Below are 17960 nucleotides of genomic sequence, written 5' to 3'. Positions count from 1 at the left end.
CTGACCGTAATGCGGCACGCTGCAATTGGTTGTGGCCCCTTGCTGCCATGGATGCCATCACCATGCTGACCTTCAGCCCCAAGAGGCCTCTCTCGCATCTACGAGTCCTCTTTAAAAAATCCACACGCCCCAACATACGATACGAGAAATGCTCTAGGCGCCTTTGTCCTCTTCCTGTTTGAGATACCCGGGCTCGATTTCCTCTTCTGCCCACCTGCTAGCTACCCTTTGTCCTGCTTTTCTTTAAACCCTCACGCGTCGCCTCTTCTACCACTGAATACAGGTCAGTCAGTCTATTTTGTCCTTTTTTTTTTTTTTTTTTTTTTTTTTTTTTGTGCCCATCCTCGACCCTGTCGTGCCCCTCCGCAGCTGGGCCGCGCCGGGTGCTCCGACTAAACTTAAACCGTGTTTCATCTGCTTTGCTACCTGCCTCGAGCCAACCACACGCCTATAGCCCTGCTATAGCTTCGCAACCCATTGGCTTGTCTGCATGTCATCTTCGTGGACAGCACACGCCCCGCTCTCACCACTATATCATCTCATCTCTCGGCCGCTTCTCTAACTTGGCCTCAGCACAATTGTCCGTCATGGCTCCTCAATTCTCTTCCGAGCCCCAGGAGCTCTCCCAGCTTGACAAAACTACCAGAGAGGTTGCAAAGGCCGTGTCACAATTGAGAGACCTCATCAGTCACGCTGTCAAGCCGTTGCCCACCGGCACGGGAGATGGCACAGACCTCGACTCAAACGACTACCATACGGACCCTGCCGAGGCTGCAGCCGGCGTCCTCTCTGATTTCAGTCACATGGGCATCACGGATTACGAAACCCTCTTTGCCGTTCTCAAGGACCAGATCTCCGGAGAATTGGTCAATGACAAGAGTTATTTCATGGAGAGTCTCATCCGAACTGCTGCCAAATTGCCAGATTCGTCGCAATTGGGCACCAAGCTTACCGAAGGCTTTCTCACCCAGCTTTGGAACGACCTTGAGCATCCTCCACAATCCTACCTGAGTCAGGACTTCAAATACCGCCAGCCTGATGGCTCATACAACAGCCTAAAGCATCCCAAGCTGGGTGCTGCTGGCATGCCGTACGCGCGAACTGTCCCGCCCAAGACGGCGCAGCCAGTTGCTCTTCCCGACCCTGGAGTTGTATTCGACAGCGTTTTGTCACGTAAAGTCAGTGAAGAGCACCCCAACAAGATTAGCAGCGTTCTCTTCTACTTGGCCTCCATCATCATTCACGACCTGTTCCGTACCGACCACCAAGACTTTAGCAAGTCAAACACATCCTCATACCTCGACCTGTCGCCCCTGTATGGAAGCAACTGGGACGAGCAAAAGGGGATGAGAACTTTTAGGGATGGCAAGCTCAAGCCCGACTGCTTTGCCGAGAAGCGTCTTTTGACATTTCCCCCCGGCGTTGGCGTGCTACTCATCATGTTCAACCGCTTTCACAATTACGTTGTAGAGCAGCTGGCATTGATCAATGAGGGCGGTAGGTTCAACAAGCCCGTCGAGGGAAGGACGGGACCCCATGCCCAGACCTGGGAAAAGTACGACGACGACCTCTTCCAAACGGGACGACTCATCACCTGCGGCCTGTACATCAACATTGTCTTGCTCGACTATGTTCGCACCATTCTGAACCTCCAAAAGACTGATTCCAGCTGGGCGCTGAACCCTCGCATGGACATCAAGGGCGTCGAGACGGCCACGGGTAACCAAGTCTCTGCCGAATTCAACCTGGTGTACCGCTGGCACTCGGCCATTTCTGACCGCGACGAGAAGTGGACCGAGGACTTGTGGAAGGAGCTGTTTCCCGACCTTGACCCCAAAAAGGCCGGCATGCACGAATTCCTCCAGAGGCTTAGCAAGCTGGAGAAATTGACGCCCGAGGATCCCCTGAAGCGCAAGTTTCACAACCTGACGCGCAAAGATGACGGCACCCTGGACGACGATGAGCTCGTCAAGATCATGACTGAAAGCATTGAGGACTGTGCCAACTCGTTTGGCGCCCAGCGTGTGCCGGCCGTCATGCGTGCAATTGAGGTCCTTGGTATCCAGCAAGCTCGAGCATGGAATGTTGCGACGCTGAATGAGTTGAGAAAGTACTTCAATCTGACGCCCCACCGCACCTTTGAGGACATCAACTCGAATCCCCACGTGGCAGATCAACTTCGCCGTCTCTACGACCATCCAGACTACGTTGAAATGTACCCCGGTCTCGTGGTCGAAGAGGCAAAGTTGCCCATGGTGCCTGGCGCTGGTCTGACACCATCATACACCGTGTCCCGTGCTGTGCTCTCGGACGCCGTGGCCCTGGTTCGCGGCGATCGCTTCTACACCACCGACTACCACCCCAAGCAGCTCACCAACTGGGGTTACGCTCTGGTTGACTCTGACAAGGCGATCGACCACGGAGCAGTCATGTTCAAGCTCTTCCTCCGTGCGTTCCCGAACCACTTTGAACCCAACTCTGTCTACGCCCATTACCCCATGACCGTACCCTCGGAAATGGAGAGGTGCCTGAAGGATCTCGGCACGGCACACAAGTACAGCTTCCAGAGGCCCGAACGCATCGGCATGCCCAATCTCGTCTTCACCTACAAGACTGCCGAGCAAGTCCTCAGCGACAAGGAAGCATTCCACGTCACCTGGGGCCCGGCCATGGAGTTCCTCATGGGCAAGCCGGCCAAGAACTTTATGCTTGCCGGCGACGGGTACGAGAACCTCGAGTCACGCAAGATGATGTCCAAGGCGCTCTACGTCAGCGACTGGGTGAAGGAGGTCAAGGCCTACTACCTGCAAAAGAGCAGGGAGCTTCTCAAGGAAAAGTCGTACAAGCTGGGCGACTCGCTGAACCAGGTCGACATCATCCGCGACGTGGGCAACATGGTCCACGTCCACTTTGCCGCCGACCTCTTTTCCTTGCCGCTGAAGACCAAGGAGCACCCGTACGGCGTCTTCACCGAGCACGAGCTGTACCTCATCCTCGCGGGCGTCTTTATCGTCGTCTTCTTCGACCTTGACCCGGGCTCGTCGTTCCCCCTGCGCGAAAAGGCGCACGACGCAACGCAAAAGCTCAGCCAGCTGGTGCAGCTCAAGGTACAAGAGATCAAGGCCGGCGGCGGCATCCTGTCGTCTGCCATGGCGAAGCTGTTCCCTCCGACCGAGACCAACCCGCTCTCGTCGTTCGGCGTACACATGATCAAGCGGCTGCTGGCTGCCAACCCAGACCTGAGCGTCCCCGAGCTGGTAAACGCACACATCATGGGAACCGTTGGAGGCATGGCACCGTGAGTGTTCCCCGTCCACATAATGCCCGGCTGTTCATCATCACTGATAATCAATCATTAGAAACCAAGGCCAACTCTTCGCGCAAACGCTCGAATTCTTCCTTCACACGGCCGAGGGCCAAAAGCACCTGCCCTACATGCGCACGCTAGCCAACGCCCCCGACGACGACGACGACGCCTTCAACACGCTGATGCACTACTTCCTCGAAGGCTCGCGCCTCGGCGGCGAAACGGGCGTCTTCCGCTACGCGACGCGCGCCATCGAGCTGCTCGACGGCGATCGCAAGCTCTCCCTCCGCCCCGGCGACAAAATCATGGTGCACCTGCGCGCCGTGTCGCGCGATCCAACCGTCTTCCCGGACCCGGACACGGTGCGCGTCGACCGGCCGCTCGACGCCTACATCCACCTCGGCGCCGGCCCGCACCGCTGCCTCGGCCTCCCCATGACGCGCGTGGCGCTGACGGCGCTGCTGAAGACCGTGCTGCGCGAGTGCGGCGCGGGACTGCGGCCGGCGGCCGGCTTGCAGGGCGTCGTGCGCAAGGTCGAAACCGTGCTCGATCCGTCGGGCACGCTGGAGAGACCCGAGGTCCGGTATCACAAGTACTTGACGGAGATGAACGATTCGTTTTTTCCGTTTCCGACGGGTATGTTTTTGATGTTTCTCTCTCTCTCTCTCTCTCTCTTTCTTTTCAGCGTTGCAAATGGTGGGCTAATTTGTTTTGATTCTGCTGCAGCCATGAAGATCAACTGGGACGGCGTGGACCAATCGCCATCGACGTCTCTCAATGGTAATGGCAGTGGCAATGGCGTCACGCATGCCAACGGCTCCTCCGGCTCGACGACAACAACAACAACGACGACCCATGACGATGCGAATCGGCACCAAGCGTCGTCGTCCGACTCTTCTCACCCGATTGCTGAACGGGACCCCCTGAACGGCTAATGGCTGAACGGGGGTGTCGAGGTCAGACAAATGAAAACGAAAAAAAGGAAAGAAACGAAAATGCTTGGATTTGAAACGTGAGTGGAGTGGCAGTAGGAACATTCATGTACGCACTCACAAAGTCGCCGCTCTTCTGGCCAATGGAAGTCAGCCACAGGTGGATTAAGTCAAGGGTAGCAGTAACATCCTTGCAGCGTTCGGGCGTCTCTTTTTTCGGGCATCGTTGTCGTCGTCATTGTGTCTCATTCATTCAATTACTCCTGGCGCTCGTTTGTCTTCGGATTTTGGAATTGTAGGGTGGGATTGTGTGGTTATGTGGACATTGGGCACTGGGCACTTCTTTGGGGCTGTAGGAAAGGGAGGTAGATAGACTGGTTGGCAGGCCGGTTGGCTAGCTAGCAGACGGGCAAGGAGGGAGAGTCAGTCAGTTAATCAGTCAGTCAGTCATGAAAACAATGATGAGTGTCCCTTCTCATCCTTCTTCTGTAACGACCGTGTGTGTAAGGCATGGCATGGCTGTGTCGTTGCCACTTGGTAGTGTACTACATGTATGTACAAGAAAGGCTGCATGTAGGTATCGCCTAGTGACCTAAAGCAAGCCATGACACCATTAACAACGACAAAAAGCGAGACACGACCTCACAACGAATAAACAACAGTCAAACTCGAACTACTTTAAAATTGTTCTCGCGCACCCAGCAGCAGCAGCAGCAGCAGCAGCAGCAGCAGCAACAGTATGTAAGCATCCATCCATATACACAAAAGAGACAGACAGTAGCATCAAGAAGCATCCAACCTCCAAGTCCGTCCGTCCGCCGGGACCCCAAAGCTGTGTTGTGTTGTGTTGTGTGTGAGCGCCACCACGACTGTGACATGCATCGCGGGGTGCGTGGCAAAGGTGATGTAGGTATATGGCGCCTGGCTGACTGGTTGGTCGGGTTGGTTGGAGAAGAGCGGAACGCAGGATTTGGCGCACGGCAGCGCGGCGGCGGCTGGCGGCTCGGTGCGCATGCCACTAGCTACCTATGTACCTAGCAGTGGCGTGGTTGAGGGAATCCAGTGGGAAGGCATTGAATTGACAATGGAAATTGGTTGATGGATGCCGGATGAGAGCAGGGCAAGAGGGATGAAAGGTGGTGGGCATATGGTGATATTTTTCGTCTCCTAGGTACGACGGCTTTGGTTTGCTTTGCTCGTCCTTGGGCTCTGGATTGGTCCAGCTTCGTGTCCATCCGTTTGTGCGCCTGGTGCAGCAAGGCTGATGTCCTCGTAATCCTTTTCCCAGCCTCCTCTTGCCGCGGCGGCATTGCGACGCCGTGGACTTCTGCAATTCGTCGAATCCTCAGTCGTCGTCGTCGTCGTCGTCGTCGTCGTCGACATTCTCCTCGCCGTAATTTGCCTCGAGAGCAGCGTCATTGGCATCGTCGGCGCCTGAGCTCTTTTTGTCCTCTTCCATCTTCTGCGTCACGTAGGCATTGACGTCGCTCTGAAGCTCGGACACATTTTTGCGGAGGGCAGCCAGGTAGGCCGTCTTTTCGTCGGTCGACGGGTCGGACGAGATGGAGGGCAAGCCGCGCGCAAAGGTCTTGGGGGCGGCGTCGTTGGGCGAGGTGTAGGTCGCCGTCAGGGCGTGGGTTGAGTTGGCGGCCATGGTGGATCGTGGGGAAACGAGGGAATGGACGAGTTTTGAGTGTTGACGTACGGGAAGTCCCTGGCGTGGACGGGAGGGCGGGGATCTACTACCAGGTCAGCCCTACGACGCGTACGGTGGACAGCCTGCCAGCCAGCCAGACAAGCAACCAGCACATCAAACCTCGCCTCGTCTTCACCTTGCCTTCACCCTCACTACCTTACACCCAACCCGCCATGGACTAATACGATGACCACCTCTTCGCCCCGCTCGCAGCTGGCGTCATCACCGCCATCGCCATCGTCCCGCCCCCACGGCCCTGTGGCTACCGCTAGTCACGCATACGCACCAGCCTACGACGGCGACTCTTCCGATTCGGATGCCTCACGCAGGACCGTCTCCGTCGTCCGCAATCACCTCCAGCAACCCCCTCCTCTGCACCACTACCACTCGGCCATCACCGTCTCTCCCTCCCTCTCGCACGCCGCCGCGAGCAATGTGTCCAAGCTAAGCGACCATCCCAATCCTGCCGCCCGCGACAGGCCGCCTTCGCACTTGGGTCACCGACCCCGCCAGCACTCGCAGGGCTTCTTTGAACCCTCTCTGCCCACGGCCTCGTCGTCCAATGTCTCCAACATGTCCAACCTCACCGCCTCGCAAATCGCCGCGCAGGCTGCCATGCACGCCCAATCCCACGACACCCAACACCACCGCAAGCGCTCCACCACCGTCCCCGAGTCCGCTTCTCCCGCAAATGCCCCTCCGGCCAGGCGAAAGCCCTCGTCGCCCGGGCCCACGGTCCCGCTGTTGAGTCTCGGCGTGGGTTCTGTCCAGCAGTATCAAAATGGCCTGCCTGGCTCACAACAAGGCGCTGCCACGGCTGCCGCGAGCATGGTATTCCCAAAGAGCCCGCTGGCCTCGCCTGCCGTGGGCCAGTTTGCCAGCTCGCGTCCCATGTCCCCGGCCGTCACTGGTGACGTCAAGCCCGTCAAGGAAAAGTCCAAAATGAAGCTCTTCTCCAAGCCCAAGAGCATCGGCATCTCCAAGGACAAGGAAAAGGAAGACAAGGACAAAAGGGCGCCATCCTTGCCTTCTCCGAATCGGCCGGGCATGTACAGCTCTCCGTCGTTGAGCAAGCTGGTGAATCAGTCCACGACTAGCCTCGTGGACCCAAATCACTCTGCTGCCTCGCTCTACTCGACTGCGAATGCGTCCACGTCTACGCTGGTTCCCGCGGACAAGGCGACCACTTCGGTGGAAAAGGAAAAGGAAAAGCACCGCCATCACTTCCTGTCGCGGCAGAAGCACAAGCTCAAGGATGACCATCACCACCTACCGCTGTCTTCTGCCAGCAGCAATTCTAAACCAACGGACCCAAATGCTCCGCAGCCGCTGTACAACTTTGCCGCCCCCAACTCTCCGGGCCACTCGACCTCTTTTGCCCAGTCCATGACAGGGCTGGACCTTCGACATGGAGGCAGAGGGCTGCGCCAGAAGAAGAAGGAGGAAAAGGAGGCCAAATCGCATGCTACTTCAACCGAGACCATGGAACCGACTTACCGGAGAGGAGATGCTTCGATTGAGATTGACCGCACAGACTGGCCGAGCGCGACGGCGTTGAGCACGTCTGCGCCGACTCAGGGGCTCTTGTCTGCAAGTCTTGCTCTGGATACTCCCTTGACCTCGGTGGCCAACCTGGGCTCCATTTTTGGTCTTCCAGGAATGACTCCCGACGACGCGTGGCCGCTGATCAAGGCGCGCGTGTTGCTCATATTTGAGGGCGAGGATCCTCGGCCTCCGGTTGAAGACTTCAACGCGTTGGTGTCGATACACCTGAGGCGCTGCATCCAGCGCCAGGCTCCCATCATCATCATTGAAGACCTGGCGGAACTGTTGCAGACTGGCTTTGGGTCGCTCGATCAGACTCTGCGACATGTGCCTGACGACCGCCTGGTCCCGCGTCTAGTTGACATGTGGACCGTGGTGCTGTGCACCATCTTGCCCTTTATGCAGGCCGTGTTTCTTCCGCTGGACATGGAGTTCAAGGGCAGAGGCATCATGAATCCCAAAGAAGCCGCCGGTTTCTGGGGCGCAACTTTGCCAAACAGGAGTCGTGCCGACTCGGATGAGGGACTTTCTAGATGCAAGTCAATCCCGACAATGGGCGAGGAGCTTGATGTCCGCCGATTGACGCTCCTTGCTTTTCGCGACACGGTCATTCTTCCCCGAAACGATGCTCTCATGGCCATATTTTCACGTTTGTCTCTCGAGAACATCAACGTCGGTCTGTCCGACTCGCAAACATCGTCCGACGCGCCATCCTTCTCGCACGCCTCGTCCGCTCCTCCACGGCCGGGCACCTCGACGTCGCTCGGGGACAGCGGCTGGCCCAACTCGTCGTCGCACAGCCACAACTCGGCGTCCAACATTCTCGAATCGACCTCGTCGTCCTACTCGCAGACGTTTAGCTCCAACTCGCGCTCGCGCGCCACGTCCAACACGTCGGCCGGCTCCTTTCACAGTCTGCCGTCGACGGTGCACCACCACGGCCACGTGCGCGCCCGGTCCAACCCGCAGAACACGTACACGCCCAGCCACTACGGCGGCGGCAGCAGCTACGCCAGCTTCCTCCAGCAGCAGCAGCTACAACAACAACAGCCGCGCGCCGCCACACCGGCAACAGCGTCGACGTCCCAACAAGCCACGGGTCTGCCGCGGCCGCAGCCGCGCGTGGACACGGCCAAGGTGATGGAGACGGTGGCGCGCATGCTGCAGTGCGTCAGCATCCTCATCAGCATCCGCAGCGGCGACGAGGCGCAGGCGCTCATGGAGCGGCTGGCGGCCGAGCTCAAATACAACTGGTTCGGCCGCGGGCGCACGGGCCGCAACCGGCGCGGGTTCGTGGGCCGCAAGGGCACCGTGGGCGTGGGGTTGGGCGCGTTGGGTGTGGGTGGGCCGCCGCCCGGGGTTAGGGTTGGGGAGGGCATGTAGATGTTGATGGAGGCTTTGGGGGGCGCGGGAAGAGGAAGAGGAAGAGGAGGGGAGGGTGGATTGGATGGGATGGAATGAGACGAGTTGAGATACCCCTATTTCTTTTGTCGCCAGGCGTGGTTTCTTTTCAAACTGGCAGCGGGGACATTTTTTGTCTTTTTTTTTTTTTTTTTTTCCGTTTGTTTGCGTTTTCCCTCTCTTTCGCTTTTCGCATTTACAAGAGAGGTGGGTGCGTGTGGAATACAAAAAGGATAGGATACTAGTTCAGGAAGGAGCCAGGCAGCCAGCCGTTTTTTCGATTTGCTTTTGTTTCGTTGCTGTCGTCACATCACGCTTTCCACGGCCGTCGGTTTTTTTTTTGTTTTTTTTTCTTGCGTTTCTCTTGACGGCGAGAGTTGGGGGTTGGGGGGTCTCTGCGTTGGGTGTGATTGGTCTTTTCTGGATCAGATGAAGGGGGATGGTTTCCCTCTGGACTGTTTGGTGTGGTTGAGGTGGGTGGGTGGGTGCTGGATGTGATGGACTGAGATGGTAGAGAAGAAAGGCACATATATACCTATATAGGTACATACCAGGCACATACAAGCAAGCACTTCTTCATCGTCGAGTTGTTTGAAACCAACGAACCAACTAGTCAACCCAACGGCGGCGCAGAAGCTGGCCTCCTCTTCCTCTTCCTTTTATAACCCCATACATTCCTTCCGGCTCATCTTCCATAGCCATCTCATCCTCCCTTCCTTTTCTCCACTCTCCCACATACAACACACACGCGCATGTACTCGCCGGTCGAACCAACCGACCAACTGACTCGCCCCGCCCCCCCCCCCCCCCCCAAAAAAAAAAAAAAATGAAAATAAAATAAAATAAAATCCAACTGACTCAAACGCCCATCCATCCATCTCTCCCGCCTTCCGCCTTCCGCCTTCCCCGTCGGTTCCCGCTGCCCGCTGCCCGCTGCCCGCTGCCCGCACGCTTCTCGCTCCGTCCGTCCGGCGGGTACGGTGACCAATGAATGGGTGTACATGTGAAGAACCCGCTGCTGTGATTGGCTGCGGGCGGAAGAGGGAGCGAGGACCGAGGTGCGTCTACGCACTGAGTTTGGGTACCATCCATGCACGATGCGTGTGTAGGGATATGAGTGGTGTGACGACAGAAGGAGGGAGGGAGGGAGGGATGATGATGATGATGATGCGGAGGGATGGACGGGATCGGGAGGGACGGGAGTGAGGAAGGTTGGTTGGTTGGTTGGGGAAAGTTTGTGTGGTTGTGGTGGCAGATGTCCGAGATATGAGCGAGCGAGCGAGCGAGCGTATGTTTGGCGAGTTGAGTGCTGGGAGGGATGGTTGGTATGGGTTTGGGTTGGGTTGGGTTGGGTTGGGTTGGGTTGGAAGCATGCGTGTGTGGTTGAGTACCTCAGCTAGGTAGGTAGCTGGGTAGGTAGGTAGGTGCAGTGAGTGGAGAGTGGTGGTGTATATGTATGTGTGTAATTAGTTGGGATGCATGCATGCATGCATGCAAGTAGGTCAGGGAGTGGATGATATCATGGATTGATGTATGGACGTATAGATGCACAAGCTACCTGCCTGCCTGCCTGCCTGCCTGCCCACGAGCGCCGCGCGCAAGGAACGTGGCGTGGCAGCCATAAGAGGGAGCGAGCGTACAACAGTGCAACAGTGCCAGAGATACCCACACGCCTACATACCTAGGTATCACATTGACGGCTTACTAGTAGTACTGCCCACGAGGAAGATGAAAAAATTCCCCGACAGGACCATTTGCCATGCACCACCAGCGCCGTCGCGCCATCATTCATTTACCTTGTTATCCCTGAAGGAGCCACAGCAGCAGCCCAGCCCAGGGTAGCAGTAATGCCGGCAAATTGATCAAAAAAAAAAAAAAAATTGTCAATCGTCATTCGTCTATCTGCTTCCCGTCTCCACCCCCACGCCGCAATACATATGGAAAAAAGGATTCGTGGGTGCACAGTAGTCAGTGCATCTCCACAGTTTTTGGGCGTCGTCTGCTCCACTTGTGTCTACGGGTTCTGCGGCACGGTGAATATACCTACCTTTTTTGGATGGGCGTGGTCGTATCATGAGTAGTAGGGATGGTAGGTGGGTGGAGCAGCAGTGAAGATTGTGAGGTGAAATGTTAGGAAAGAGGGTTGCTTGTGGCATGGTGTTGCGTTTCACCATCCATGGCTTCGGAGAATTTCCACCTAGGATGGCGTTGTGATTGCCACCACTTGCTTTCAATCAGCAGTTATTCGGTCAGCAGTCGATTTGAAGACTTATCTAGTTGATTGACATGCGGCAGACAGGCAGGGACGGACCCTAAATTGGCCAGAGATGGATTTGCATTGCGACATGATGTCGCGGACCACAAGCATGCGGAATTTGCCAGGCAAAAGCGCGCACACGCGGTGAGCATCGCAACGAATGTAATTGGTGGTTTTGGGAGTCGGGATGGGCCGCAGCACTGGACTCGGGACGGCACTACCGGGTCTGGACTGGGCGTGTTGACTCGAGGGAGAAGATGTCGCGAGTCGCGGTGGTGGTGGTGGTGGTTGTGGTGGTTGTGAGGAACCAGGGCAAGCAGCTGGAGGGAAAGAGGCCCGAGGCAAGCGACTGGAGGGCGTGATGATGATGATGATGATGATGATGACGATCGGTTACTGGACGGGGGGGACTGATGGCATGACGATTCCCAACAGTCTCTGCTCGTGCTGTCGCCAACAAGTGCTGGAACAAACAATACAGAATGAACAACAGTCTTCAGACCGTGTCGTCGTCGGACAAAGCTCGCGGCCGAGAGCGACTGGACTCAAGTGATGACACTGTATGAATGTATGTATGTATGTATGTATGTATGTATGTATGTATGTATGAATGAATGCAGCCACTGGGCCATGGGCGAATATCTAGCTAAGCCGGGCCCGTGTGGGTCGACAATCGCTACTGCACGCAGGCCCCACCACCGAGAGCGAAAGCGGCGCGCCCTACGTGGGTGACGGGAGCTGCTACCTACATACCTAGGTCCCATTCGGACACCAGGAATTGAAGCATCGAGCCTGCGTCAGGCCTGCCCAGGCGTCGGCGGAAGGGAGCCTTCAACTCCCTTCATCCATGGCTCCATGTTCTCCAATGGCACCAGCTGCGGCGTCTTCCCCCGCATCTGAGGCTGACTTTGCCATGAACCAATTCGTCCATTTCCTCATAGCCATGGCCTTACCCGAACTTGGCTCTTCTGCTGTGAATTGAAACCATCACTCCATCGTCCAATATAAATACTCTCTGCGCCGCAACTCGAATCTCACCCACCTCTGACGTCCATCCGAACAACGGCCATCCAATCTTTCTCCTCCTGTGCCCTACTCCACCTCTCGGCGCGACCTGTACCTATATATCCGTCCGACCACCATCCCTCCCGTCCTTTAACCAACCTTCCGCCCGTCTCTCACCTCTCCTCCTCCTCCTCCTCCTCCTCCTCCGCGTCCTCCTCCTCCCCGATCTCCACAGCTGCTGCCATGTCCGACGGAAACGTAAAGCCTCCGACCGGCCCCGTCGTCGCCGAAGCCCACGCCGTCGACACCTTCCACGTACCCCAGGCGCTTTTCGCGTGAGTGTTGCTACTTCAATTTTCAAGCTTTGCCATGGCGTCACAAGCGCCGCGCGCCCTGATGTGCCCTGGCCCAAGTCGCCGGCACCGCCAACCTTAACCACGAGGCTGACGGCCCACGACAGGAAGCACCCGAGCAAGCCCCATCTCGACGGCCTCGACCACTACAAGCAGCTGTACAAGGAGTCGATTGAGCAGCCCAACCAGTTTTGGGGCCGGCTAGCCCGCGAGCTGCTCACCTGGGAGCGCGATTTCCAGACGGTCCACTCGGGCAGCCTCGAGCACGGCGACAATGCCTGGTTCCTCGAGGGCCGCCTCAACGCCTCGTTCAACTGCGTCGACCGCCACGCCATCAAGAACCCGGACAAGCCCGCCATCATCTACGAGGCCGACGAGTACAATGAGGGCCGCACCATCACCTACGGCGAGCTGCTGCGCGAGGTCAGCAAGCTGGCCTACGTCCTCAAGTCCATGGGCGTGCGAAAGGGCGACACAGTGGCCCTGTACCTGCCCATGATTCCCGAGGCCGTCATATCTTTCCTCGCCTGCTCGCGCATCGGCGCCGTCCACTCGGTCATTTTCGCCGGCTTCTCGTCCGACTCGCTGCGGGATCGCATCGTCGACGCAAACTCAAAGGTCATCATCACCACCGACGAGGGCAAGCGCGGCGGCAAGGTCATTGGCACCAAGAAGATTGTCGACGAGGCCCTCAAGCAGTGCCCCAACGTCTCGCACTGCCTGGTCTACAAGCGCACCGGCTCCGACGTGCCGTGGACGCCCGGCCGCGACTACTGGTGGCATGACGAGGTTGAAAAATACCCGGCCTACATTGCGCCCGAGTCCATGAGCTCCGAGGACCCCCTGTTCCTGCTCTACACCTCGGGCTCGACGGGCAAGCCCAAGGGCGTCATGCACACGACGGGTGGTTACCTGCTGGGCGCGGCGGCCACGGGCAAGTATGTGTTTGACATTCACGACAGCGACAGATTTTTCTGCGGTGGTGACGTTGGTTGGATCACCGGACACACGTACGTCGTGTACGCGCCGCTGCTGCTTGGTGTTGCGACGGTCGTCTTTGAGGGTACCCCGGCCTACCCCGACTTCTCGCGTTACTGGGACGTTGTTGAGAAGCATGCCGTGACGCAATTCTACGTTGCCCCGACGGCGCTGCGGTTGCTCAAGCGCGCCGGAGACCACCACGTGAAGCACCAGATGAAGCACCTGCGCGTGCTTGGCTCCGTGGGCGAGCCGATTGCGGCCGAGGTGTGGAAGTGGTATTTTGAAATCGTTGGCAAGGAAGAGGCGCACATTGTCGACACTTATTGGCAGACGGAGACTGGCTCCCACGTCATTACTCCCCTTGGCGGCGTGACGCCCACCAAGCCTGGAAGCGCATCGCTCCCATTCTTTGGCATTGAGCCGGCCATCATCGACCCCGTGTCGGGCGAGGAGATTTACGGCAACGACGTCGAGGGCGTGCTGGCGTTCAAGCAGGCGTGGCCCAGCATGGCGCGCACCGTGTGGGGGGCGCACAAGCGCTACATGGAGACATATCTCAACGTCTACAAGGGCTACTACTTTACGGGCGACGGAGCCGGCCGTGACCACGAGGGATACTACTGGATTCGGGGTCGTGTCGATGACGTCGTCAATGTGTCGGGACACCGGCTGTCGACGGCAGAGATTGAGGCAGCGTTGATTGAGCACCGTATGTTTTACAAGCTTATCCGTTTTCGGGGAGGGGGGTTACACCGAGCTGACTTTGTTGCACAGCCATTGTCGCGGAGGCGGCGGTCGTGGGCATCAACGACGAGCTGACAGGGCAGGCCGTCAACGCGTTTGTGTCGCTCAAGAGCGGCAACGAGGTGACGGAGCAGACCAGGAAGGATTTGATTCTGCAGGTCCGAAAGTCCATTGGGCCCTTTGCGGCGCCCAAGGCGGTGTTTGTAGTGTCTGACCTGCCCAAGACGCGGTCTGGCAAGATCATGAGGCGAATCTTGCGCAAGATCTTGGCCGGGGAGGAGGATCAGCTTGGCGATACGTCGACGGTGAGTGATGGCATTAATCAGCCTCCTATGGCCGAGTCAAAACGGAAGAAGCTGACGACGATGCTTGGCAGTTGTCGGATCCAAGCGTTGTGGATAAGATAATCGAGACGGTGCACGCGAGCAGGAAGAAGTAAGCAAGCACAGATGGAAGTGTGGAGAGATACCCGGGATCGATCTGATGGAAGGGAATATGTGGATAGGATGTACAGTGAGAGTGAGTGGTTAGTGTCTGGTTGGACGGGAGACGGGGGAATAATAGTATTATCAAGTGGAGTGGCTGTAGCCGCCTGGCATTCCCGCCCCGCGTTCGGTTTCCTTCCTCCTACCTACTGTCGTGCATGCCAAGCAGCACTGCCGCCCTCTGAGCCATCATCCGCCGTGTTTTGTTAAACCTGCGTCTCGCTCGCTCCCAGAGCTTCGACAAACCCCAAAAATCCCCCCAGATGCCAATATAGTCGACCGAAGCCTCGTCCACTCCCACTCCCGGTCGACCATCCTCGCCGTCATGCGCCTCCTCCGCGCTGCGGCCTCGACTGCTTGCGTCGTCGTCGCTGCCCTCTCCACACTGGGCCACGCAACCTCATTCGCCCGGAACCCACTCAACGCCCTCGAGGTCCTCCGCAACCCCAGCCTCCACACCTACAATCATCGCGTCACCGCCCTCTCGCACTTTGACCTTTCATTCGACCTGCGCAAGGGCGCCGAGCTCGTGCGCCTGTCTTTGGAACCCAACCACGACATCCTCGCTGAAGACGTCACCGTCGAGTACATTGGCCCCGACGGCCAGGTCACCCGCAGAGAGGCCATTGATCGCCTGGACCACAAGGTCTACAAGGGACGCACATGGGTCAGGAATGAAGAGTCTACTGTCTGGCACGACAGAGGATGGGCTCGCATCTCGGTCCGCAGGGACGGCGTGCGGCCGCTCTTCGAGGGCGTCTTTTCCATCGACTTCGACCACCACCACGTCCAGTTGAGCTCTAGCTACATGCAGACGAAGCATGCCATGGACCCTGCGCTCGAAGGCGCCGAAGACGAGTACATGGTCGTCTGGCGCGACTCGGACATTTCTGCCACCCCCTACAACTACGGCCACGACGAGCTGAGGAAGCGAGGCCTCGACGAACAATATGCTTGCCAGGCGGACACGCTGTCCTTCAACACCAACCCGGACCATGTCGTCTTTGCTCCCATGCTCAAGCGCGAAGAGGGTTTCTGGGGTTCTGATTCCATGACAAACTTGTTTTCGAAACGGCAGATTGACTCTCAGCCTGGCGGAAACAGCGCCGGTGTCAATCTCGTTTCGACCATTGGTCAAACATCTGGCTGTCCATCTGCCCGCAAGGTTGCCCTCGTTGGTGTTGCCACCGACTGTACCTACACTGGGTCCTTCAACTCGACCGAGTCCGCACGCCAAAATGTGATAAGCGTCATCAACTCGGCGTCTGATTTGTACGAGACGACATTCAACATCACGCTCGGTCTGCGCAACTTGACGGTCAGCGATGCAAACTGCCCGGGAACGCCACAGCAAGCGACCAAGTGGAACCAGGCATGTGCCGACAGCATTACCATCCAAGATCGCCTCAACATGTTTTCTGAATGGAGGGGCGCCCGCCCGGACACCAACTCCCACTGGACTCTCCTGACTACGTGCAACACGGGCCAGGCCGTCGGTCTAGCTTGGCTGGGCCAGGCGTGCGTGCAAGGCGTAGAGAGCGGAGGAAACTCATCCTCAGGAAGCGGAGGATCAACCGATTCCGGTACTGGGGAGACCGTTGCAGGCGCAAACGTTGTTGCGCGGACCAATACCGAATGGCAGGTTGTTGCGTAAGTCAAGCTTCCCGGCCAAGCCCAATCTTGAGTCAAACCCGAAGAAGCTTATAATATCCCAGTCACGAAACCGGGCACACTTTTGGTGCTGTGCACGACTGCACGAGCCAGACCTGTTCAGACAGCGGCGTTGTCAACTCGCAGCAATGCTGTCCGCTCAGCTCGTCGACGTGCGATGCTGGCGAGCAGTACATTATGAACCCGTCCACTGCTCGAGGCATCACCAAGTTCAGCCCCTGCTCCATTGGCAATATTTGCAGTGCCATGGGCCGGAACAGCGTCAAGACGAGCTGCTTCACCAACAACAGGGGCGTTACCTTGATTTCTGGCCAACAGTGCGGCAATGGAATCGTCGAGGAAGGGGAAGATTGCGACTGTGGTGGCGCCGACGGCTGCGGCAATAACCCTTGCTGCGATGCCACCACTTGCAAGTTCAAGAGCGGTGCCGTGTGCGACGACTCGAATGAAGACTGCTGCCGACAGTGCCAGTTTGCCTCGAACGGCACCGTCTGCCGCGAATCGACGGGCGAGTGCGATCCTCAGGAGGTCTGTACCGGCGACTCGGCCTACTGCCCTGTTGACTCGAATGCTGAGGATGGCACGGGCTGCGGCGATGGACTCAAGTGTGCCAGCGGGCAGTGCACGAGCAGAGACCAGCAGTGCAAGACGGCGCTGGGAGCATACACGCAAGGCACCAACGACACGTTCGCCTGCGACCACCAGACGTGCCAGATCAGCTGCGCCAGCCCAGAATTCGGCGCCAACGTGTGCTACAACCTGCAGCAAAACTTCCTCGACGGCACCGAGTGCGGCGGCGGCGGACACTGCAAAAACGGGCGGTGCTCGGGCTCGTCGACAGCAAAAGAAATCGGCTCGTGGATTCAAGACCACAAGGGCATCGTCATCGGCATCTGCGTGGCCATTGGCGCGCTGCTGCTGCTGTCGCTGCTGGGCTGCATCACTCGTCGCATGCGGCGGCGCTCGGCCAACCGCCGCGCCAAAACGGCGCCGCCGTGGATCCCGCAACCACCACCAGGCATGGCCATGGGGCCCGGGCCCGGCATCCCGCCTCACGGCACCCCTGGCGCCGCACCCTTTCCTCCGCCGCACATGCCGCGCAGCCCCATGCCCTGGGCTCCCAACGGCCGCCAGACGCCCGATAGCCAGCGCCCCTTTGTCGCTGATAGAGGCAGTGTTAGCGCTGGCACGAGTTATGCGGGGAGTTGGCACGGTGGTGGTCCGCCGCCGCCGCCGCCGCCGCCTATGCATCCGCCGCCCGCATATAGCAGCGTCAGGTATGCTTAGTGTAGTGTGTGAGGGAAAAGCTTCTTTTTTTATTTCTTCTGCCGGGGTGCTTGGGGTACAGAAGATGGCGGATTGGTTGTGGATTGAGTGAAGAGCTAGAGAACGAGAGGCATCATGATTGCATGACGTACGGGACGTGATGGTGTCGTCAAGCACGCATTTTGGGGCATTGATGCCGGTTTCACAGTAGCTCAGCAGCATTGGGGGATGGTGAATAGGGAACTCTTCCGACTTTTTTTCCTCGCTACTTTTTTCTTCGATCTGCATCTCTTTCTGTCGTTTTTTCCTTGTTAGCT

General features: G+C 57.9%; 6 protein-coding genes across 6 annotated transcripts; 4 read left to right on the top strand and 2 right to left on the bottom strand.

Moving 5' to 3' along the window:
- Window positions 1-310: 310 nt before the first annotated feature.
- IWZ02DRAFT_447774 (heme peroxidase) lies at window positions 311-4721 on the top strand. The gene is made up of 3 exons (XM_066767304.1): window positions 311-3298; window positions 3360-3943; window positions 4034-4721. Exons 1-3 carry the CDS (start codon window positions 588-590, stop codon window positions 4240-4242), a joined length of 3504 nt encoding a protein of 1167 aa, XP_066623507.1. The 5' UTR covers window positions 311-587; the 3' UTR covers window positions 4243-4721.
- A 697-nt stretch (window positions 4722-5418) lies between these two features.
- On the bottom strand, window positions 5419-6007 carry IWZ02DRAFT_219958 (uncharacterized protein). The gene has a single exon (XM_066762800.1). The coding sequence runs from the start codon at window positions 5891-5893 to the stop codon at window positions 5585-5587; it is 309 nt and encodes a 102-aa protein (XP_066623506.1). The 5' UTR covers window positions 5894-6007; the 3' UTR covers window positions 5419-5584.
- A 114-nt stretch (window positions 6008-6121) lies between these two features.
- On the top strand, window positions 6122-9351 carry IWZ02DRAFT_417264 (HbrB-like-domain-containing protein; the record flags this gene model as incomplete). The annotated part of the gene is made up of 2 exons (XM_066765796.1): window positions 6122-8425; window positions 8510-9351. 2 exons carry the CDS (start codon window positions 6122-6124, stop codon window positions 8861-8863), a joined length of 2658 nt encoding a protein of 885 aa, XP_066623505.1. The 3' UTR covers window positions 8864-9351.
- Window positions 9352-10439: 1088 nt separating this feature from the next.
- IWZ02DRAFT_447765 (uncharacterized protein) lies at window positions 10440-11747 on the bottom strand. Its single transcript, XM_066767303.1, has 2 exons — window positions 11155-11747; window positions 10440-11105 (listed from the first exon to the last, which is right to left on the bottom strand). Exons 1-2 carry the CDS (start codon window positions 11288-11290, stop codon window positions 10780-10782), a joined length of 462 nt encoding a protein of 153 aa, XP_066623504.1. The 5' UTR covers window positions 11291-11747; the 3' UTR covers window positions 10440-10779.
- Window positions 11748-12386: 639 nt separating this feature from the next.
- IWZ02DRAFT_375127 (uncharacterized protein) lies at window positions 12387-14660 on the top strand (the record flags this gene model as incomplete). The annotated part of the gene is made up of 4 exons (XM_066764802.1): window positions 12387-12478; window positions 12604-14186; window positions 14252-14526; window positions 14598-14660. 4 exons carry the CDS (start codon window positions 12387-12389, stop codon window positions 14658-14660), a joined length of 2013 nt encoding a protein of 670 aa, XP_066623503.1.
- A 170-nt stretch (window positions 14661-14830) lies between these two features.
- IWZ02DRAFT_219764 (Metallo-peptidase family M12-domain-containing protein) lies at window positions 14831-17824 on the top strand. Its single transcript, XM_066762799.1, has 2 exons — window positions 14831-16356; window positions 16422-17824. Exons 1-2 carry the CDS (start codon window positions 15032-15034, stop codon window positions 17662-17664), a joined length of 2568 nt encoding a protein of 855 aa, XP_066623502.1. The 5' UTR covers window positions 14831-15031; the 3' UTR covers window positions 17665-17824.
- The last annotated feature ends 136 nt before the right edge of the window (window positions 17825-17960 follow it).

This window comes from Phyllosticta citriasiana (genome assembly GCF_038021145.1).
Source record: "Phyllosticta citriasiana strain CBS 120426 chromosome Unknown IWZ02scaffold_5, whole genome shotgun sequence".
Taxonomy (NCBI): domain Eukaryota; kingdom Fungi; phylum Ascomycota; class Dothideomycetes; order Botryosphaeriales; family Phyllostictaceae; genus Phyllosticta; species Phyllosticta citriasiana.
The sequence above is the reverse complement of the archived record's forward strand: the minus strand, read 5'-3'. Positions and strand labels throughout refer to the sequence as shown.

Bases quoted from the DNA above. Each gene is read 5' to 3' on its own strand.
- IWZ02DRAFT_447774 (XM_066767304.1), top strand. From the start codon at position 588: ATGGCTCCTCAATTCTCTTCCGAGCCCCAGGAGCTCTCCCAGCTTGAC. The intron at 3,299-3,359 runs GTGAGTGTTCCC...ATCAATCATTAG, and splicing joins ACCGTTGGAGGCATGGCACC to AAACCAAGGCCAACTCTTCG. The intron at 3,944-4,033 runs GTATGTTTTTGA...ATTCTGCTGCAG, and splicing joins GTTTTTTCCGTTTCCGACGG to CCATGAAGATCAACTGGGAC.
- IWZ02DRAFT_219958 (XM_066762800.1), bottom strand. From the start codon at position 5,893: ATGGCCGCCAACTCAACCCACGCCCTGACGGCGACCTACACCTCGCCC.
- IWZ02DRAFT_447765 (XM_066767303.1), bottom strand. From the start codon at position 11,290: ATGCTCACCGCGTGTGCGCGCTTTTGCCTGGCAAATTCCGCATGCTTG. The intron at 11,106-11,154 runs ATAAGTCTTCAA...GATTGAAAGCAA, and splicing joins GCCGCATGTCAATCAACTAG to GTGGTGGCAATCACAACGCC.
- IWZ02DRAFT_219764 (XM_066762799.1), top strand. From the start codon at position 15,032: ATGCGCCTCCTCCGCGCTGCGGCCTCGACTGCTTGCGTCGTCGTCGCT. The intron at 16,357-16,421 runs GTAAGTCAAGCT...ATAATATCCCAG, and splicing joins ACCGAATGGCAGGTTGTTGC to TCACGAAACCGGGCACACTT.